The sequence below is a fragment of the Sphaerodactylus townsendi genome, linkage group LG01 (assembly GCF_021028975.2).
Source record: "Sphaerodactylus townsendi isolate TG3544 linkage group LG01, MPM_Stown_v2.3, whole genome shotgun sequence".
In the NCBI taxonomy this organism is placed as follows: domain Eukaryota; kingdom Metazoa; phylum Chordata; class Lepidosauria; order Squamata; family Sphaerodactylidae; genus Sphaerodactylus; species Sphaerodactylus townsendi.
The window spans coordinates 81,608,895-81,632,334 of record NC_059425.1 but is presented as its reverse complement, the minus strand read 5'-3'; the positions used below and the strand labels follow the sequence as shown (position 1 = coordinate 81,632,334).

General features: G+C 41.3%; 1 protein-coding gene across 3 annotated transcripts in view; it reads right to left on the bottom strand.

Annotated features, from left to right (window-relative positions):
• PLD5 (phospholipase D family member 5) overlaps positions 1-23,440 on the bottom strand; it is a 133,246-nt gene that overhangs the window by 45,732 nt on the left and 64,074 nt on the right. For 2 of the 3 annotated variants that reach the window (XM_048485287.1, XM_048485296.1), the window contains exons 2-3: positions 12,366-12,502; positions 1,365-1,533 (exon numbers count right to left, since the gene is read on the bottom strand). In XM_048485287.1, coding sequence (XP_048341244.1) covers positions 1,365-1,533; positions 12,366-12,502 — 306 coding nt within the window. Of the gene's footprint in view, positions 1-1,364; positions 1,534-12,358; positions 12,503-23,440 lie in introns of those variants that run through there. The other variant, XM_048485305.1, reaches the window with a different exon arrangement.

The window sequence follows — 23,440 nt, the reverse complement described above, 5'->3', positions numbered from 1 at the left end:
GTTAGTCCATATTCCTGCCAAATAAGCATTTCATGGCATAGTATTTTACTTTCTGCCAATCATCACATCTTTTATTGGCTTTGTGAGGGATTTCTGATTTTGTATAAAGACAGATGCTGGTTTCCTATGTTATTCTGCTATCCTTACCTGCGCATTTGCTAAGCAGGCTAGGGAAGGGATTTGTTTGTATCTGTTGAAAGGCGAGGGAGGAAGTAGATGCAGAGAGGATGGCTTACCTAACTCCAATATGATAGGTGAGCAATGACAGCCAGCCTCTCTGTCCATGGGTAATTTTTAAACTGGTATCAGACCTCTGTTGTCTTTTTTTCAAAATTATCCAAATGCTTTAGCTTTCCTTCATAATAAAAGTGCCCAACCTCTTCCTTCTGCAAATTTTCCAGTTCTACTCTTTTTTTAAACTATTCCACAAATAGCAGCCCTGGACATAAGCAGAGCTGTTTTGTGGCTGTAGTGTAAGGATTGGTGCTGGGAAAAGGAGGTTCCTCCCACCTGCCACACCAATCACTGGAAGTCTCATAGAGGCAATGAAATACCTCTTGGGTGGGTTTGGCAGTAGCCTAGCCAGCCAACCAGTTGCTGGCCAACTGTGTTGGCCTGGAGGGGCATGACCTGAGGAGGTTTGCACTCACCCATGTTGGACCACAGGACTTACCATTCCAGATTTATCCTTCAGTTTTGGAGGAGATGTGGGCTAATAAACTGAAGCTTAATCTCAACAAGATGGTAGTGCTGCCAAACAAAAATTAATAGTAGTGGAAAACTTCTGTTTTGCATTTTAAAAATTCCAGTTTCAATCCCTGACATCTCCTGTTAAAAGTACCAGGAACTAGGTAACGTTAAATACCTCTGCCTCAGACTCTGGACATACTCTCAGTAGACAATACTGACCTTGATGAACCAACGGTCTGGTTCAGTATAAGGTGGTTTCTTGTGTGTTCAAAAAGTTGCTTTAGTTTTTTAATGATGTACATTTTTCAATAAAGTTGCGGAATTTAATGCACCTTTTCTGGGGAGAAAATGTTTTCTTTGGAAATAGTGTTGGATACAGAGTGAAGAGACATACTAACTTAGAGGAATGCTTCTGTTGCCTAGCTGGATCTTGAATAAATGGGAGAAGCTTTTCCATTATCCATCAACTTTGGAGTAAACTTTTCATGTCACTGATTCCTATGACTCACCTTCAGAATCATTCTACAGCTGAACAACTTTTACAATAAGAAAGTCTAATACCACTAGCAAAACAGATGTTCTAAACTATATCTCAAGATTTCAGGAACAGAAGCGAATGAGCTGAAAAATGCAAAACTGATGAAGAAAGACATGAAAGTTTAAAATAAGCATACCTGACATGCAGATGGATGACTGGGACTGAGATCCCATTGGGAGGAAACTATGTCAACAGACTTTTTAGCCATATTAAGTAAATTCATCCAGCCTTGGAAAAGAGACAAATGAGATGGTGCACTGTCTGAATAGTTTATGCCTTCGGGAATATTTTCCACAAGAGCAACCCTGAGAAGACACAAAGAAGACAAGACAGTTTACAAAACTATTTGCTTAAGTTAATTTTTTGTGTGTATTTCAGAATACATCATTAACTTTTGTTTATTAAAGTATCTCTTGAAGTGGAGGTATTCAGCACAATTTTCCCTGTTAAATGCAAGAGGAAGGAAATGTTCAAATATTTCCTGCCATTTTTTCTTGATGAACTAACAATTCAGGATTAAGATGTATTTGAGGTAATAGCATCTGAAATTCCTGCAAACTTTTCATCCATTCTTAAGATCAAAGAACTGCAAATATTAGCCCAGAAAAATAAATCTTGAAATATAAGCATGGAAATTGAAAGAATTTTCATCCAGCTTCTGTATTTCTTATTAGGTCCCAATCTGTATTCTTCACACATTATGACAAATGAATACTGCCCTTGTTCACTGGGAAAGTTTTAGGATTCCATGACATCACCCCTTCCAGTTGCTTTTCATAGAACACTATTACCTTTAGAATTGCAAGTCATTTTTTCCTATACTTTATTCCTGTTCTCTGCAGAAAATAGCAGCAGAATGTCATAGGACTAATTTCAAAAATTAAACAATGCAAAGAAGTATCAGACAGTGTATGCCATAACTTATGCAAAAATATTGGAATTAGAAAACAATACAGCACAAACAAGTTAATGTATACAGTACAAAGTAGAATGGACTACAATCCTGCTACCTCTATTACAGCAGGCCTCTGAACCATTACATTATACTACATCCCTTTGTTCTTTACAAAAAATGCTCCGTTTTATGTTTTGCAGTTTGTGAAAGAACAGAAATCTGGGCATTTGTCAGGATGCCTAATGGGTGCTGGGAGCTGCTTGTTTTTCTGGGCTTTGGGGGGATGGGAATTATATTGTATTCCTCTCATATTGTGTGCCTCTTTTTCCACCAACAGATGCTGATCAAGGCCAGCTACAACAGACTCTTGCTCTTATCTAAACTGTCTACATATTTTGTCACACTGTTCACAATGGAGGGGGGGGGAGGACCCTGGAAGATGTTACCACTGTATGCACGGGAAAAGCTCAAGTCTGGCTTTATGTGAGATCCCCAGTGATTGAAACAACACCTTGTAGAGAACAGAGGTTCATTCATCCTGAGGACAGCTTGGAAAAGCCAGAAACATGTGAGCTACTTGGGGGTCTTAAAAATTGCACATGCTCCAAATAATTAATATTGTTCTTAAAGCATCTCTGTGTTTATGGTAGTCTAGAAGCGCTTTATTCAAAAACCTGCACTAGTATGTACTAGTGGTTGGTAGCTTGACATCTTGTGATATTTTTGTTGTATTAAGTAATATCATCTTGTCACTAACTTATTGTTACTTTTGCTTCATGTAAACTTATTGTCCTTGTGTTCAGACTCAATACTCCAGAAAGAGGAGGAAGCAGGGTCATTTTTAAGTTCTGGAGAAAGGAACTGGGCCTGTTGATGAGAAATCCAACCCTTTATTTAAACCAATTTTTTAAAACAAAATTTTAATACTTTTAATTTTTCATTATATCTTTGGCTCATCCGAGCACTTGCATTTTCTTAAAATAAATTTTGCCTCATCCTAACCTAAATCAAACAATCAAACCAATTAAGGTTTGTCAGGAGTGGCCTGAGTCAGTATTACAACTCATCTAGTCCAGTGTTGTTCAGTTTAACTGGCAATGGCTGTCTGTAGCCTCAGGCAAAGATCTTTCTCAGCCCCACTCCCCCACCAATAAAATTCTTTTCATTGGAGTGTTCAACAAATAATCATGGGAGATCATTCATTCAAGGGAAATACTCTACCATTGAGCTATGGCCTCTCCCTTAATCGCTGTACATGGCCTTAATAAAATTACATTATGTTGGCACAAACAGCTTCAGACATTAATTTATATGTCATGCTGAGGGCAAAATTGGATGTATAACAAGTTCTTTTTTAAAATAGCAACTCTGCAGTGCTCCAATTCAGATCAGAGTTTCAGCAGACATACATGGGGGGAAGTAGCTTGCCTATGATTTTTTTTTATAATGTATATTCCCTCCTGAATACAATTTATAGGAGTTTTTTTCCTCCTGCAAAGCAAACAGCAAATAACATAGGCCATTTATGTACGCACTGCTCACCCTATGGCGGTTTGCTTGTGGAGTTTTCACATGGGTTTTTTGCTTGCATAGGGATTCTCCTCCGTGAATTGTCCCAAGCCAATCCAACCTGCCATTTTGTCCACCCATGCTTCCTTTTGGTTTCCATGCCACCTCCCCCCCCCGCTTCCTTTGGTCTAGTACAGGGGTAGGGAACCTGCGGCTCTTCTGCCCTTGCACTGCGGCTCCACGAGCCAAGCTGCCAGCTTCATCCTTGCCTGCCCTGTAGGCAGCAGGGCGGACGCACCTCAATTCGCCCGGGTGATGAAAGTCGGGCCTGGGCTGTGCTCGCGGGCCTCCCCTTCACCTCTGCCCCATTGGAGCTGGGCGGGTGCTTTCCCGGTGGCCGGCAAGGCCGAGCCGCTGGCCCCATCCTTGCCCGCCGTGTAGGCAGCAGGGTGGGTGTATCCATGCGCTTCTCAGAATGAGTGGAGTAAAAGGTAAAAAAACCCTATACAGTGTTATCTTTATTTTAAATGTCAAAAATTATTTGCGGCTCCAAGTGTTTTCTTTTCCCGTGAAAAACGGGTCCAAATGGCTCTTTGAGTGTTAAAGGTTCCCTACCCCTGGTCTAGTATTAGTTTTCTAGACCATGAATGTTTTTGTAAATTTCACTGGGTCTATCACTCGAGTAGTAGACCTTCAGCATGCAAATGAAAAGCACATAAAGCCCTTCAGATCCTTCTGAAATGGGGGCCCAAAAAGTGGGAAGAACTGCTGCAGTGTAGGCAGAGGAAGCAGGGAGGAGCAAGAAAACCCAAAGAAAATTAAATGTATGATGATCTCTTTTACTTTCCCTGTGAAGGGAGAGGAAAAGTCACACTTTCAGAGCTTTCAGAAATTGTGGAGATTTTTAGATCTCAAGGCAGAGTGACTACCGAAAAGGGGAAAAATTTTTCATAACCAAGAATCAAACCTAAAGGGAATGTACACTCAATGAGAAGGAGACCACACATGTATAAATGTCAAGAAATCACACAGGAGAAATTTTATGCATTTACTTCATTAATACCCCATTTTTCTTCCCAGTGGAGGCCCAAAGCAGATTACATTGTTCTCTTCTCCTCCATTTTATCCTCACAACAATCCAATGAGATAAGTTAGGTGGAGAGGGTGTGATTGGCTCAAGGTCACCTAGTAAGCTTCTATGGCAAAGTCAGGAGTCAAACCAGGATTTCCCAGATCCTACCTAGTCCAACACTCTAACCACTAGCTCACAAGGATTATGAAAGTTGTTTATAGCTGTAGTGATCCAAAATCAAAATGCAAAGACAAACAACAAACTACATGATTTTTTTTAAAGAGCAGCTGTAATGACACAATGTAGTATGCAACCTTTTAAGTAAGAACATAAAAAAGAGCCTGCTGGATCAGACCAGAGTCCATCTAGTCCAGCACTCTGCTACTCGCAGTGGCCCACCAGATACCTTTGGGAGCTCACCTGCAGGATGTGAAAGCAATGGCCTTCTGCTGCTGCTGCTCCCAAGCACCTGGTCTGCTAAGGCATTTGCAATCTCAGATCAAGGAGGATCAAGATTGGTAGCCATAGTTCAACTTCTCCTCCATCGATCTGTCCAAGCCCCTTTTAAAGCTATCCAGGTTAGTGGCCATCACTACCTCCTGTGGAAGCATATTCCAAACACCAACTAGGCGTTGCGTGAAGAAATGTTTCCTTTTACTAGACCTAATTCTTCCCCCCAGCATTTTCAATGTATACCTCCTGGTTTTAGTATTGTGAGAAAGAGAGAAAAATGCCTCTCTGTCAACATTTTCTACCTTGTGCATAATTTTATAGACTTCAATCATACCCCCCTCAGACGTCTCCTCTCCAAAGAGTCCCAAACGCTGCAGCCTCTCCTCATAAGGAAGGTGCTCCAATCCCTTAATCAACCTCGTTGCCCTTCTCTGCACCCTTTCTATCTCTTCAATATCCTTTTTGAGATGGGGTGACCAGAACTGAGCACAGTACTCCAAGTATGGTCTGCTTTATATAAGGGCATGACAATCCTTGCAGTTTTATATCAACTCCTTTCCTAATTATCCCCAGCATAGAGTTTGCCTTTTTCACAGCTGCCATGCATTGAGTTGACATTCCCATGGAACTATCAACTAAGACGCCCAAATCCCTTTCCTGGTCTGTGACTGATAGCACTGACCCCTGTAGCTTGTATGTGAAGTTTGGATTTTTTGCCCCTATGTGCATCACTTTACATTTTGCTACATTGAACTGCATTTGCCATTTCTTAGCCCACTCACCTAACTTATGAAGGTCCGCTTGGAGCTCTTCGCAATCCTTTGTAGTTCTCACCACCCTACATAATTTGGTATCATCTGCAAACTTGGCCACCACACTACCCACCCTACTTCCAGGTCATGTATGAATAGGTTAAAGAGCACTGGTCCCAAAATGGATCCTTGGGGGACACCACTCCCTACATCTCTCCATTGTGAGAACTTCCCATTTACACCCACCCTTTGCGTCCTGTTTCTCAACCAGTTTTGAATCCACAGGAGGATTTCCCCTCTTATTCCTTGATTGCTGAGTTTTCTCAATAGTCTCTGGTGAGGAACTTTGTCAAAAGCCTTTTGGAAATCCAAGTAGACAATGTCCACTGGTTCTCCCTTATCCATATGCCTGTTTACACCCTCAAAGAACTCTAGTATATTTGAAAGGCAGGACTTGCCTCTGCAAAAGCCATGCTGACTTTTCAGCAGGTCTTGCTTTTCTACATGTTTTATAATTTTATCTTTTATGATAGATTCTACTAATTTACCAGGAACAGATGTCAAACTGACTGGCCTGTAATTTCCTGGCTGCTCCCTAGATCTTTTCTTAAAGATTGGTGTGACATTAGCCATCTTCCAGTCTTCAGGGATGGAGGCTGATTTCAGGGATAAGTGGCATATTAAAGTGAGAAGATCAGCAATTTCATGCTTGAGCTCTTTGGTGAATGCAATTTGGTCCAGTGAATTTGGTAGCATTTAGTTTATCAATGGCTGCCAGAACTTCTTCCTTGTCTACCACTATCTTCGCCAGTTCCTCAGATTCACCTCCTAAGAAGCTTGGTTCAGGTGCAGGAATTTTCCTCACCCCCTCTTGGGTGAAGACAGATGCAAAGAATTCATTCAGCTTCTCTGCAATCTCCCTGTCACCTTTTAGCACACCTTTTGTTCCTTCGTCATCTAACTGGCCTACCACTTCCCTAGCTGGCTTCCTACTTTTGATATACTTGAAGAACTGTTTGTTGCTGGTCTTGATGTTCGCAGCCATGCATTCCTCATAATCCTTTTTTGCCTCCCTTACAGCTAACTTGCTTCTCTTTTACCACCATTTGTGTTCCTTCTTGTATTCTTCATCAGACGAGCTGGACTTCCATTTTCTGATAATTTCCTCAACCTCCCTTGTTAACCATGGTGGCTTTCTTTTGGACTGGGCGCTGCATTTCCTAACTTGCGGAACACATTCCAGCTGAGCCTTTAATTCTGTGTTTTTAAATAAACTCTAAGCATCTTGGACAGTTTTGACTCTCTTGATTTTGCCTTTCAGCTTCCTGTACACAATCCCCCTCATCTTTGAGAAATTTCCCCTTCTGAAGGTGAATGTAACTACATTAGTAGTTGTCACTTGTTTGCATGAAGAGATACTGAATCTGACGGCATTATAGTCGCTGTTCCATACAGGCTCAACAACACTGACTTCCAGTACCAGATCCGGGGTCCCACATAAAATTAGATCTAGGATCACCTCTCCCCTGGTTGATTCCACAACCATCAGCTGTAAGCTACTGTCATTTAGCATATCTAGGAATGGTCTCTCCTTACTATGACCTGAACATGCATTTTTCCAGTTTATGTGGGGATAGTTGAAATCACCCATTACCACTAAGTTTTTGCTTTTATTGGCCTCTCTTTCTTTTTTCATCTCAGAATCCTCTTGTGCGCTTTGGTCAGGGGGACGATAATATATTTCTAATGTTAGACTATCCTTCACACCTGGTATTGATATCCACAGTGATTCTGTAGGAGAATCAGCTCCCCTTGCATTGTCTATTTTATGAGACACTATGCTCTCTTTGACGTAGAAGGCAACACCATCCCTGATACACCCTGCCCTATCCTTCCTGTAGATCCTGTAACCTGGGATAACAGCATCCCACTGGTTCTCCTCATTCCACCATGTCTCTATGATGCCCACTATATCAATGTCCTCCTTCAAAACTCTGTACTCATGTAATATTAGCATAGAGACACCTGTATACCCTGTCTCTGTCCCTAATCTGGGATTTATGTGCTTTGCCCTCTAGCCCTTTGTAGACACTATCACTTATCACATGCACATCGCTATGTTCCTCGCTTGTATGTGGTTGATTTAGAAAAACCTTCCTCTCTGTCTGCATCCCCTTAGATACTGTATCCTGAACCAAAGTCACCTCAGCTCCTGTCGGCTTTCCCCCAGGGATCAGTTTGAAAGCTGTTCTGCCACCTTTTTAATGTTGAGTGCCAGAAGCCTGGTTCCTTTTTGGTAAAGATGAAGCCCGTCCCTTTTGTACAGGCCTTCCTTGTCCCAAAAGGTTCCCCAGTTCCTAACAAATCTGAAACTCTCTGCCTTACACCACCTTCTCATTCATGCATTTAGACTCTGTATCTCCGCTTGCCTAGCTCGCCCTGCGCATGGAACAGGTAGCATTTCTGAGCATGCCACCTTGGGCGTCCTGGACTTCAACCTGTTACCTTGCAGCCTAAATTTAGCCTCCAGAACCTCCTGGCTACATTTCCCAATGTCGTTGGTGTCAATGTGGACCAATGTAGACCACAAGTCCTCTAGAACATTTCTTCAGCTAAGTGTTATAATGTAAAAAAAAAGACAAGGAGGTAATTAGAAAAAGAGATGCTTCAAGACCTGATTCCAAAGGCCTTTTTATGCCAGCTTCTCTGTACTAAATGCCAGAGGACATGTAGATACTCTTTGAGAATCAAAGTTTACCCAAACCTTGTCTCTCTTACAACTTACAAACTGTAGTTCTCATATGACTGCAATGAAAAGAATCAGATTTCATTGAATTTTTAATAACAATCAACCCAGTGGAAACGTTAAGAGAATTGAGAATAATATTAAATGATTTTCAAAAGTGTTCTAGGTTGCAGGTAAATATGGACAAAATGGAAATTTTGGGAATAAACATAGAAAAGAAAATACTAGGAAAGGAAACAGTGAAGAAGAGAATAATATATCTAGGTATAACACTAACAAACAGAAAGGAGATGTTTAAATATAATTACAAAACGATGTGGAAGAAAATTGCGAAGCAACTAAAAGAGTGGCAAGAGAAGAACCTATCTATCACAAGGAGAATAATGGCATTGAAAATGTGCGTAATACTAAAAATTCCATGGTTTGATAGCATTGGGATGGAAAGATAAAAATATATGGACTATACAGAAATGGTTGCAATATGTATGGGAGCAAGTACAACTAGTATTTTTGGAATAATGTCAAGAAACCAGATATGGCAGGATAAACAAATGAACATGCTGACGATTTGGACCGAATTTACAGACTGGTTGATTGAAGTTGGAATTACAGAAAATAAGTGGAAGAGTTGAAAGAATGAACCTGCTGCTGCACATTTGAAGAAAAGAAGACGGAAGGGGGGTTGAGGGAGGGTAAAACGGGGGTAAAATGATATTGAGGATGTAATAAAAAGTTGCATAATGTATGTAAATATAACGATCCAAAATATCAATAAAAATTGTATATATATAAAAAAGATTACATTGAATTTGGCCCTTATTTAATGCCCTTGGAGTAGGAATGTAAATTATCAGTCACTCTGGATAGATACTTTATCTGTGAATATGGAACATCAATAACTCTTTAAGTTGAGTGCAATTTGTCTTTCACATTTATGATAATATAAATTTACACTGATGGTATTTCTTAAAGCTCAAAATTCAAACTTTTTAAAAGCAGCATTTTGTTTTGCTTTTATTTGTAAATACATGGCAATGATTTCTCAAGGGTTATTTAATATACCATTAATATTGACATATTATATCATAATGGATGCTTTCATACCTTCTCTGCTTTAGTCCCAAACTATCTAAAGATTTAACAGATTTAATTTTTATAGTAGTATATTTTGAAAGGAAACAGGGCTGATAGTGGGAGGAGGAGCGGCAAAGGAACAGAAGCAATGTCAGAAAATGCAAGGGAGAGAAATAATAGCAATAGCTCACTGGCCTTTTATTTTCAGTCCTGCATTAATGCACATCCTGAAGGCTCCAAGTGTATCAGAGCACTGTGGGTGAGCACAGTTTTGCAGAGATGCAAAATATTTTGAAAGCTTATAATTAAGTAGTAAAATGCTGTACTATTGAATTCCTTGATCTGATTTTTTTAGTATCTGGCTACAAAACTCATCAGACCTACAACTGAGCAGTTACTGCTTTTCATTTAGTTCTTACTCTCTCTAGTAGCTGACAGCAACTCTCAACTGTTCCAAGTTTGTATATTTAAATGTATGTACTTATTTAAAGCATTTATATCTCACAATCTCTCCTTAGACTCAAGGTGAGTAAAGATATAGCCAAAAGTAGCTATAGTTTACCCACCATGAAAATGCCATCTTCTCAAATAAGAGAAGGAAATAGTAGCTACTGCCCTAATCCAGGGTAACTTTCCTCTGGTGGAGTGGCAAACAGATTTGTGGGGCACATTTAAAACAAATATTCTGTTACTTTAACCTTGAAAATCTTTTATAAATCCTTATTAGAAGTGTAAAAAAACAACACTCAGACACTGATCACATTTTATAATATACTGCACTCACATTCAGAATCCTCATGAGACTGCAAACATGAATGAGAAACAAGACTCCATAGATAATGTACCCAATACATACCAGTAACTCATATTCTAATAGCAAAGTCAAATAAATCTTTGGCTACTGAGATCTGGGGACTAAAGCTGAACATGCAAGGCAGATCTTTCTGCAACTTTTAAAAGGGTCCTTGGTTTGCAGAAAAATGTGAAATCTAAAAAAAATATATATTGGGGGTTTATGGCTGATTTTGCATGCCAAAATTGGCACGGGGAATGCCCTGATGCAATTGGGAGTTTTGCACAGCCCCAGGTGCTGCAGCGTGGTTGCCATGTTTCTGCCCTGGAGCTGCCCCGTGGCAATAGCTTTGCTCCATGAATTTCCTGAACCACAAAGGTTGAGGTCCTTTTGAAATGCCCCTTTGTTGCTCCAGAGTCTTCCACTGCCATGCAAAACTCCTCCATAGAAGAAACGGGGCCAGTTTTCCCGCCTCGCCCCTCTGGCCTGCCCCACCAATGGACAGGTACTGAGAAGCAGCACCCCCTCCCCCTGCAGTGAAAAAAACGGAGTGGAGAAACCTTGGTTTTTAGAAAGGAGGAAGAAACCTTGGGCAGAAAAGATTTTAGACCTGGGGGGGGGGGGGGATCAATTCTCAGTGCCTGTTTTGTGTTCAGAGTCATGTGAAACTAAAACAGTGAAAGTGAGCGGGGGGAATGGGGCAAGATTCAGCCAATCCGAATGCAGGAAACGAAGGCGTGAAAGAGACTACAGAAGAGCTTGCAGTGCTTAAGCTGTGCTTATGGGAAAGCCCTGGGCTTGTCGGGATCCATTCGGGGCTTCCCTCACTGGCCCTGACTCAAGTGAAGGAAAGAGTGGGGAACTACAGTGGGGAACTACAAGCAGGGTGAGAGGCCCCGCAGCAGGTATGCTCCCCAACTAAGCCATGGAGCATTTAGAAAGTGATTAAATGGTGGCTGCAGATTACTCTCATTTAATTCATATAACATTTGTATTACTGTCACTAACTGTGTGTGTTTCATGTCTGTTACAGGTACCCATGTGACAAATAGCAGTTCTTGGGTTTTCTGGGGGGATCAAGGTTTATTCTCATTGTTACAACACCATGAAATGGCTGCAACCAAGATAATCTCAATCTGGGCTATTCTTGTGAATCTTCCTGTGTTTTCTTCCATGTTACTGCATAGTTGTCTTTATACAAAGTATCATTTTGTCAATGTAGGTTTACCCCTAAATATTATATCTTATGAGATTGGACATCACATCCAGTAATCTTTTAAATGTCTATTGCTTCTTGCTTGGTTAGAAACTTTGTGATAACTTTTGTTTTCCATTTGTTGACCTTATATCCCGCAAAACATCCAAATAACTTGATTTGGTGTTTTATTAAAAGTTGAGAATTACTGATCATTAGCACCACATCATCAGCATAGCTTGTCAGCTTAAATTCTTCTCCATTTATTTGCAGACATCTGATTCTTTGATCTTGCCTAACCTTTGTCATCAACAGTTCATATACCAAAATAAATACTAATGGAGATAAAGGACATCCTTGCCGTGTACACTTTTCAATTTGTAATTCTTCTGCTAGAATGCCATTAATTAAAATTTTTGCTTTTTGTTAAATATATATTCTCTGTATGCAGTTAAGAAATCTTGGTTCACGTTCTAAATACTCCAATGCTTTTAACATGAAAGTCCATGAAATATTTTTGAGTTCTAAAGCACAGAACTCAAAAGAGGTAGAGAACACTCCTATCCCAGTTTGTTAAGTTCTAATTTTTTCTATTGTATGATAATAATTGCCCACCACAAATGAGAAGTTTTGGTTGTTACCTCTTACCAACAGTTCTTTTGACAGCTCTTTTCTGAAAGTCCATCTTCATCTTCTCCCACAATATCCACAGCTGAAAATATCAGTGCTACCAGAATTGCAAAGCAGCAAACCAGGGCAAAGATCACAATGCATTTTTGCTGGGACTGAAAGAGATTAAGGAGATTAAAACAAATATAAAAATGCTAGGAAGTAAGGTGACATTCTGGCATTATACAGAACTGTTGAATTATTGTAAGATACCTCTGAGTTATTATCATAAATGTCATAAACATCCCTTATAGAACACAGTTTTCTGCAGAATGTGCAAAATTCAAAGGCCATTCTTGTAAAGATAATTAAGGTTGTAATTAATGCTGATAGAATTTAAAGCAATATTCATGGTATATACAATGCTGTGTTTATTATATTGTCTCCTGATTTTTGTACTGCAATATTCTGTTTATTACAGGTGTTAGATTGGTTCCAGGCTAAATTTTCCACTAATTGAAAGGAAGGCATAATTTCTAACAATTCTGACTTCCTGTTGCAGCCTCCCAATTTGCCCTTCACGCAATTCCTCTGTATGTGTGTGCGTGTGTGCATGTGCGCATGCATGCACCTGTCCTCAAAACCCAGTGTGGTATAGTGGTTAAGAACAGTATAATCTGGAAAACTGTTTGATCCTACACTCCTCCACATGAACAGCAGACTCTTATCTGGTAAACCAGATTTGTTTCCCCACTCCTGCATTCCTGCTAGGCAACCTTGGGCTAGTAACAGTTCATTCAGAACTCTCTCAGCCCCACCAACCTCACAAGGTATCTGCTGTGAGGAGAGGAAGGGAAAGAAGTTTGTAAATCACCTTGAGTCTCCTTATAGGAGAGAAAGGTGGAGTACGAATCCAAACTCTAACTCCAAGTTGCAGCTAATTTATGACAAACCCGTAGGGTTTTCAAGGCAAGAGACATTTGGGGGTGGTTTGCCATTGCCAGCTCCTGCGTGCCTGAGAGAGAATTATATCTATAAAAACCACTATAATTTGCAGGAAAAGCAAAATAAAGTATTTCTTGTAAATATACTTCCAAATATTCATTTTTTTCTCCTTCTATAAGAATTCAAAAGGAAATACCATGTGCATATAAGTTGTTTTTGAATTTAGAGACCTCTCTTCTCCACTCTTTCCAACCCCCATGTAAAAACGATGAGATTTCGCAAAGTGCATAAAATCCAGTTTTCGGAGCTAATAAAAGGCTTTTTTTGCATTTACTTCTTGCCTTGACATTGTTTGATTTGCAGTGGGATTTTTCTGCAGTTTTTTGTTTACACAAGAGATTGGGTTGGAAAACTCAAGCACTTTTTCTCAGGTCCATTCAGCAGAGACAAGCTGGTCCGAAAGAACAGCTTTTATTTGCAAGGAATGCATCTCTTGCAACCATCAGCATTAGCTAACATACAACAACTTGAACCTGAAACCAAGAGCCCCATGCAGTAGGACCAAACTAAAACACACAAATATTAGGGGAGGAGCAGAATGTGCTATTATATACACAGAGAGGCATATCTAGGAAAAATGGAACCAGGGGCAAAATCTGACTTTTCTGCTGCCACCCCCCCTCCCCCCCTCCATTTCCCCTAGATTTTGCCCTGGGCTTGATTTTTCCTAGATACTTCCTGCTCCCAAGCCCCCACCCCCTACCTTGTGTACCTCACCCTTCCCTTCCCTTCCCTTCCCCTCCCCTCCAACCTTCTCCTTTCTCCAAGAACCAGAGATTCAGAAAAATGAAGGTCTCGCTGGTCTTTTCCTGGCCAGGGGAGAGATCCTCCAGCGCTACCCAGCAATCCTCAGAAAACATTCGTCCAACTCTTGTCCACGGTCCTTTGCCTCTTCCACTGCCTTCCCCCCAGATGTAACTGAAGACCTGCTTTCCAGTAGTAGACATTAACACATTACTGCCCCTCTGTTCCTATTGCAACTTTAGAAGGAAGGCATTTTTCCTTCTGCTTTCCTATCTGCCCTCTAGCAAGAAGCTCTCTCTGCTGGAAACACCTTCCAGTTAAGGCGCAGCGATCTCCCCAGCCTCCCACCCCATGGTGAGGGGTGGGATGGGGAGAAAGAGGAGTCCTAATCTAGCGCATCCTCGCCCAGAAAGCCTCTGGGGCTGGAAGAGGACAGACCTGCACCAGAGGTGCCCTGGAAGATAGAAAAGGGGGGGCAGCACTGGGCTTGGCTGAAACAGACATGTGCTGGCCGAGCCCAAAGTTGAGAGCTACAGGATCTGGGAGGGAAGGCAGCTGGAGCGCCTGAATTGCCCACTGGATCCTCTCGGATCGCATGCCAGTGCCAGGTGAGAGCACGTGCCAGAGTCAGCTCTGCACCCAAGGGCACAACTGGCAAGAGGGGATGGATTCCCGAGTGGTGGGGTTGCTCGCGGATCCAGGCCCGATCCCTCCAGCCAAGTCTCCTCCATGCCACACTCCGGACTCCAAAGATCCATTTGCTTTGCAAAGCTACCTGCGGGGCTTCCGCCACTTGTCTCCCTCTCCTGCAACCAGCCAGCTGCCCCACCCTTATAGCCTGCCACAACCTACCCCTTTTCAACCTTCCCACCCCCAACAGGAGGCAGCAAAGAGGGGGGGAAATCTGCCTCAGAGTTTTACAGCAGTGTAGGAGAAGAAGCATGCGGGGTTCCTTACTGGGCGTGCTGGTGGGTGCGTGGCGCGTGAGGGGTGTGGCTGTGTGGAGGCTATCCAGATTAGAGGCCATCACCACCTCCTGTGGCAGCATATTCCAAACACCAATCACAGGTTACGTGAAGAAATGCTTCCTTTTATTAGTCCTGATTCTTCTCCCCAGCATTTTCAATGGATGCCCCCTGGTTTTAGTATTGTGAGAAAGAGAGAAAACATTCTCTCTGTCAACATTTTCTACCCATGCATAATTTTATAGATTTCAATCATATCCCACCTCAGATGTCTCCTCTCCAAACTAAAGAGTCCCAAACGCTGCAGCCTCTCCTCATAAGGAAGGTGCTCCAATCCCTCAATCATCCTTGTTGCCCTTCTCTGCACCCTTTCTATCTCTTCAATATCCTTTTTGAGATGGGGTGACCAGAACTGAGCACAGTACCCCAAGTATGGTCGCACCACTGCTTTACATAAGGACATGACAATCTTTCTATCTCTTCTATAGCCTTTTTGAGATGTGGCTGTACTAGGATGCCATAGAGGGCCAACATCCAGTTGGTGCACTATCAACTGCATTGGCTCCAAGTGGTGTATCAAATCAGGTTCAAGGTTCTAGTATTAATGTTTAAAGCCCTAAATGGCCTGGGGCCTTTGCATCTGCAAGACTGCCTTCCCCATTTGCCCCCCAAATAGCATTACACTTAGTAAATATCCTATAGGAGATCTGTGGCCTGAAAAGTGTCCAGCTGTCCTCAATCAGTGCCAGTGCCTTTTCAGTTCTGGCTCCGGCCCAGTGGAATGTCTGTTTAGTGAGACCAAGGATTTATGGGATTTAGTGTAATTCTGCAGGGTTTGTAAGAAAGAGCTGTTTCGCTAGACCTATGACTGAGGACAGCAACTTTTTAAAAATTGCACTTAGCTGGCTTCCCTTTCTTCTCCCCTACCCTTCCCCGCTGCTTATTGGTCTTGTTAATGTATGAAAAGAAATTGAGGAGAATGATATAAGATGTTTTGGGTCCCCACTGGGGAACAAAGTCAGGAAGGGAGGCAGATAAAAGAAATGCTGGTCTATGAGTGGGAAGGAGAGAAAGAAGAAAAAGGGAAATTATACAGGGAGTGCCAAGAGAAGAGGAAACACTATAGGGACGAGGCTACTGGGGGAAATGAAGTGACCCACACAAGTCACTATGGGTTCCCCACTGCTATTTTTTTAAAACTATGATGAAAGCTGGAACAAGGCATTTGTTTATATATGAAGAAATCTTTCCAGTTTCATATATTCACAACATACACAGCTTTTTATGGGCATATTTTATTTCCTGTTTTGGAACAAATAATTCTTTCTCTGAAAAAAGCTTCCATTCTTATTAAATATAAACACAATTTTTAATTTGGATGCCTTTGTGCTGCCAGATGCGGCTGTGATTTGAAAGTAAATTACTTTCAGTAATACTCCAAAGACAAATTTATTCTTCAGAATATTTAAACTGCTGCATTATAAATTTCACAGCATGCAATATATCAGGCATCAGAATAGAAATAGGGATTTAAAAACTGAATTTTAGTCTCATCTGACCTTTGGAGTTGCAATGAGACTGCAGAAGATCACAGTAATATGTGCAAAGTCCCTGCAGTAAACAGAGAGTACAATTTCCTACAATGATAGCAAATAAAATCCTTTGATTTTGTTGTTTCATTCTTAAAGATCTTTACATTAAAAATGTATGGTACAAATGGAATCTGTAAACAGTTTCAGTGAATAGAGGGGATGGGCAAACATGGCACTTCTGCACAAAATGCACACAAGCTATTTTCACATTCATTTATACACATTCTGCCATGCAAGCACACTCAATCCAATCCCTCGCATGCAGTGGCATAGCTACCATGAGAAAGGGTGAAGACAAATGCCCCGGGTGGGCCTCCGTTTGGTCACGTAGGGGGTAGAAAATCGCCCCACACCCCTCCCCCCCTTGGCCCAACCTCATCCTGCCAGGGCCGGGAGAGGCCACAGCCAAGCACCCCTCAGCCCCGCCCCACCAGACCCAGCAGAGGTGGCAACCAGACACCTCTTGGCCCTGCCAGGCCCAACAGGCTGTCTGGGACCGCCACCGGCTCAGGTAAATGGGGGACGAGGGACAGAGCTACCACAAGGCACAGGGGGTGCCATTTTGCCCTGGGGGCCATTTCCCCCCACTACGCCTCTGCTCACATGCTTGCGTGAATTACATATATAATACTAACACATGCCATATTCACACAGGCAGCCCCCCTTACTTATCTGTGCACACATCTTCACATCATCTCACACCCTTAAATGCTAATATACCTCTTCTTACCATTGCACACATATGCACTATCCATAGGCATGTGTCTACCCCTCTAACTCCCCTGTCACATTCATACATATTCACATATATGCAGGGAAGGGAAGTAGTACTAGTATAGGTTTTCTATGTCCATCCCACATTCATGGCTACTACTTCTCTGGACACTGATTTATTTTTCCTCCAGTATTTTCTTTGTTCCCCCTTTTCTCTGCCCTCTTCCCTCCTCATCCCACCTACTTTCCTCTATCTTCAGCCAAGTTCCTTCATCATCTTCACTCCACTTGCTGAAGCTTAAAATGAAATACATCTAACAGTCTTCCTATATTGACATTTCTAAAATGTAAAGTAATTTGAAGGAAGTTGGTGAGACGTCCTTGTAGCAGGTGGAAGAGAGTGAGAATATGATCGCTGCTTCCTTCTCCAGTCTCCCAAATTCTCTGAGAGAATAAATCCTATAACCATAGATTTTGCATTTTCACCTTGGAAAGTTCCTCAATATTGAATGTTCTGAAGTTTTCATTTCTGACTGTCAGTTCAGTTTTCTACTGTCTCATGGCTTTTTCAGTGAATACTCGAATATTTTTGCTGACACCAATGGTTTCTACAGATTTCATAATCCAACTATGAGGCAGTGAGTCAAATGCCTTCTTGTAATCAATCCAGACCATATGCAAATTCATTCTTCAATTCTTGCAGTTCTTCATTATCATTTTGTCTATCAAGAGTTGATCTTTTGTACCCCTGCTCCTTCTTTTGTTCTCTTTTTGCTCCACTGGCAGGATGTTATTTGCTTCCAAGCAGTCCATGATGTTGACTGCTATTATGCTAGTGAGCAGTATGAGCATCATGGGTAAACATGTTGTTGGCCTGTAGTTTCCAGGTGTTGTTCCTTTGGCTGGATCTTTCTGAATCAAGCATGCCATTCCCAGTTGTTAGCCATTTCACCATTTTGCATGGTTTCACTGAACTGCTTGGCCACTTACTGTTTATCATCACCACGATCCCACTAACACTAATTTTAAAGAAAACAAAGTTGGGCTAACAAATGGCCAGGGACTCAGAAAAAAATCACATTTGCTGTATATGGATTATTTGAAGCTGTACAGGAAATCAGACACAGAAATCCAGTCACTAGTGAACACAGTCCGAATATTCAGAACAGACATTTCAATGGAGTTTGGCCTGGAAAAGTGCACCACTGTGGCAATAAAGAGGGGCAAGATCACCAAGAGAGATGGGATTGAAATGCCTGATGGTCGATTCATCAAGTGCAACCAAGAGGCAGCTTATAAATACCTGGGCATTTTGCAGCTGGATAAAATCAAGATGGGCAAGTGAAGACTGTGGTCAGCAGAGAATACACCCAGAGCGTCAGAAAAATTTTGAAATCTAAATTAAACAGCGGGAATACCATCAAGGCCATCAACACCTGGGCCATATCTGTCATCAGGTACACTGCGAGAATCAGCCTGAGAAAGCCCCCTTTTGCTGGTGTGGCCTTATGCCAGCAAAAAGGGTAGTGCATAGGGGTTTTTCACTGCCCTAAATGATTTTACTCTTTCTCTTGCTCGCTCGCCGCAGTGCTGCAAACCTCTTTGTGCCATGCTGTTCATCTAACCCACCTCAGTAATGGGCTGCCCCAGAATAGTTTATTCACTCATCATTAATTCTAATAGCCTTAAATTATCTTCACTCTACTTGACTGCTAGTTTGAGAAAGATAATCATGTATTTTGCTTTCATGCCCTTGAAACAGATTACACTGAAAGCACCCCTTTGGAGCAACAAAGATGATCCTTTGAAAGTTCAAATATTCCATTAGCTTACAATAAGATAAGTGTGTGTAGTTGCCATAAATAGTATTACAGTTAGGCTCATTCCACACTGAATCCGTTAGCAATCTTTTTAACCTTTAATCACCCTTCTACTTTATCTTTATTTAGGAACATGAAGAGGAACAAGTTTGACTGGCATTTCTTTTAGCTTCATATCCTGTCTCATACAGTGGCCAGTAACATTTTCTTTGACTTTTGAAATTGCAAGTCCATTACAGAATGATTTGTATATAATGTTTTGAAGAGTTTCAGCACAATATGACCACAGATCAATTGGACGGGGCCTCGAGGACTTGCTCATAGGAGGCCCTAGATCTGATCATTTCTATTTAAGGAAGAGCTAGCACAGGCAGAGGAAACCTTTCTAGAACACTAGAACAATACCCCTCCCCTCTGCTTGGTTTTTTTTAAAAAAAAATTCATGCAGCCTCATAGAATTGTAGGTAATCTTTTTTACCTCATGCCAGCCATGGCAACCCCTGTCGTTGCTACGCACATATGCATGCTTGCTCCCCCTCTCTTTGCAGGAGCCACAACCAGCACACAAACATACAAAGTCTTCACACGCTCTGTGCCCAGCCCATTGTGCTCTGATTGGATGGAACGTTTCAAGTCACTCCCTAGGGCAGGAAAAATAAACCAATTGTTTTTCCTGTGTCTCCCCACCGATCTGGTCTCGGCCCGTGTTTTTCAAAAAGTTGCACCTTCCTGCCAGTTTTTTTAAAACACAGGATGAGGGGGAGAGTGCACCCCAGGGCCAGGATGGAGCCAAGTTGGGCACTAAAGCCGTGGGGACTCCTTGCCCAAGCAGGAATTTTTATCATGAGTGTCATGGGATTTTTTGACCTTGGGAATCAACCTGTGAATGGTGTTTTTTCCAGAGTTTAATAAAAATCTTTATAACACCAATTGCTTAGAATATATTAAAACTTTCCTGCTCTAGTATCTTCTCTTCGGTAGACAAACAAAACTCACAGAATAGTGAAACCAAATCAGCTTTAAATCCAAGTCATCAACATGGCTCAATACTTTCCACGTACCCACTCACACAGGGGATTATATACTGGCAGTTAGCACTGCTGAACAGCATTTATGGGGAGGTGTGTGATCTTTAGAGGGTGAGAGAGAAAAAGTAAGAGAAAAAAGTCAAAGCATAAGGCAGGCAGAACTATATTGTATCCCCATGGTGGCTCATTCACATGCTGCACACACCACTTCACATGGCTAGTTGCCATGATTTACAATGCCTAAAGCCAAAAGTATGTTCAGTGATAGCAATGGCAACCAAACAGAATCCTTGTGGTTCATATTTCTGCTTGCAGCAAGACTGAGAATATTCTACATTTCTCAAGTTTGCAGAGGAATATAAAGATATTCTGAATATTCTAGACTATCTTTATCTTCCTCGCAAAATATCAAAAACACTATTTTATTTAGATTTACAACAGTCTTAGGGCAGGTTACAATAACAACCATAATAAGTTCCTTTCCAACACAATAATAAAATCCCTATAAAGCTGAATCCTAAAGCCATAAAATATTATGAAAGCCCCACTTCAACCACCCCTAAAAATGGACAGTATATACAAAATCACTCAACCCTCCCTCCACATGCCACTAACAAATATAATTAACAATTTCCTTCAGGTTGCCTCTGCGAAGGAAAGGCTCAGAGCTTAGCATTTCAACAGAAGCAACAGAAAATGGAGGCGGCTATATATGTTACACTATGGTGGGTGGCCTGCACAGTGTGAACCTCATTATTAATAAACTTGTTTTCCCGTTTGCCTTCCTACTGGAGATTTCATCCCTCCAGGAAGCGATTGCAAATAGTCTGAGCTGCTGTGGCTCTTTTGAGAGCCACTGTGGTGTATTGGTTAAGAGCAGGTGGATTCTAATCTGGAGAACTGGGTTTGATTCCACCACTCCTCCACCTGAGTGGTGGAGGCTTATCTGGTGAACTAGATGTGTTTTCACACTCCTACATTCCTGCTGGATGACCTTGGGCTAGTCACAGTTCTTCAGAACTCTCTCAGCCCCACATACTTCACAGGGGTCTGTTGTGGAGAGAGGAAGGAAAAGGAGCTTGTAAGCCACCTTGAGTCTCCTTACAGGAGAGAAAAGTGGGTTATAAATCCAAACTCTTCTTCTTTTCTTCTTTGCACAAGAACAATTTTTCCTCCTAAGGAAAATGTGTAGCTATGGAAGTAAGAATCCTCTGTGTATCTCCGTGGTTATGAATTGGTTACATCCAAAATAAAAAAAGGATCCCCTTCCCCCATACTTGGGACATTTAAAGGGAGCTCAGTCAGGGAATCCCTCTCCCCCTCCCCCCATGCTTGGTGATCTGTGGGAAGAAGGTGGGTGGCCGGAATAACCTCCTGCAATGGCAGACAACTGCAGAAACCAAAAGTAAGTCTGTGGGCCATTGCAGGGAGGCATGAAAATCAGGCGGCAGGTGGGAAAAGGAAAGCGGAAGCTGCTTCTGTGCTGTTTGCTCAGGAGCAGCTTCTATCTGGTTCTCCAAAAAGATCACTAATTTAGAGATTTTTGTAAAACACTGGAAATATAATGGGTTGAACCCATTTTGAGGAACAGCCCTGGTGAAGTTCTTCCCCAAAACATGATTGATAGCTTCCTCAGCCCATTATATTTGGGCTGTGTGGAAATCGCTTATATTTCACATTATCATGAACTTCACAAAGACAGTTTCAAGAATGGTATTATTAAAAAACAAAATAAACCTTAAGCAAAACCATTATCATCGCTGGCCTCCCATTGGTGTAGTAGGGGGTGGGTTTTCAATGCCATCTGTCAGTTGTTTTAGTGTTTTAAATATTTGATTAACGTTTTACAGTGTTTTAATTTTGTAAATTTTATTGTTGTTCGCCGCCCTGAGCCCGGTTGGGAAGGGCGGGGTATAAATATGAATATAAATAAATAAGAATCAATGTTAAAAAAAAGAATGGTGGCTGAATTACTAGTGACAATCTTCAGTGGCCTATTTAGGCTGGAAATTATTATGACAGGTAAAAAGTTTCTTCAGCAACAAAAATGCACTGTAGCAACCTAGACAAGAACAGCCCCAGAATCTCTTGCTCCATATGCTAAAAACAATGATTAAAAAGTGGATCATTTGAGAACCATTTCCACTGTAGCATTCCACAATGCTAAATATATATATAAAAAGTCTCTTTGACACTGAAAGACTCTGAGTATTGGTAGATAAATTGAGTGTCAATGTAAAAGACAAATATAATAACCAGAAAAGATGCAAAAATGCATCACATGTTACACCTGTGATACAAAAGGAACTAATTTGCAAACTTCAGGAGCAGAACTGTGTAAGGTTATTGCTGGATCCATCGACTGATAAAACAAGTACGGAAGTGCTGATATTGTATGCAAGCTACAGTAAGAACAAATAAGTCTTGTTATTATCCTTCCTCTTGAGAATATCATTGTAGGCAGATATTTGAAAGTCACTGAAAATTGCTAAGACTTTCAAACTGGCCATCCTCCCCATAAAATGTGGAATATGATTTCTTCTTCATTGCATCTAATGAAGTGAGCACTGACTTATGGCAGCTCATGCTGAAACAAATGTTGAATAAATGTTGTCAGTTCTCAAGGTACAACTAGACTTCCATTTACTTTGCTACAACAGACTAACATGGCATCCCCTCTTGAACTGCCTTCTGATCACTCAGATGTATGAGGGCACATGGGGCAGCTACTATGACTTAGGTAGAAAATTGAATGGTGCAGAAAGAATGTCAAAATGTGCTTAATCTGAAAGCATTCACTATACTTCATAAAGATTACTTGAATGTACTAAGTGCTATGAAAAACATCAAACTTCGAAAGAGCTAAACTTTGAACTAGGAATCTGCTACAATTTTTACCAATATTCACCACACAGAATGTGCCAACTGAAGATTGTGACAGAAGTTCTGGAGAGTCATCTGGCAAACTTTCAGTACTTTCACAGTATAAAGTTGGTTGCTAGCCAAGTAGGTTATTTTGCAGCTCCTGTGAAAAACACTGGAAACATGTAATCATATACCTAGAAAGTATTATTAGTCATGAGAAAAGGAGATGCTGCAGTTGCAAATTGGCTTTTGAATAAGCAGAAGTGTGTCAGATTTATTCTACACATTCTGTTAGATTTCCTCAAAGTTTTCAAGAAGCTGTCTCTGTTATTTCAAATACATTTTTATCAAACCATGTAAAAATATTGTATAAAGACTCAT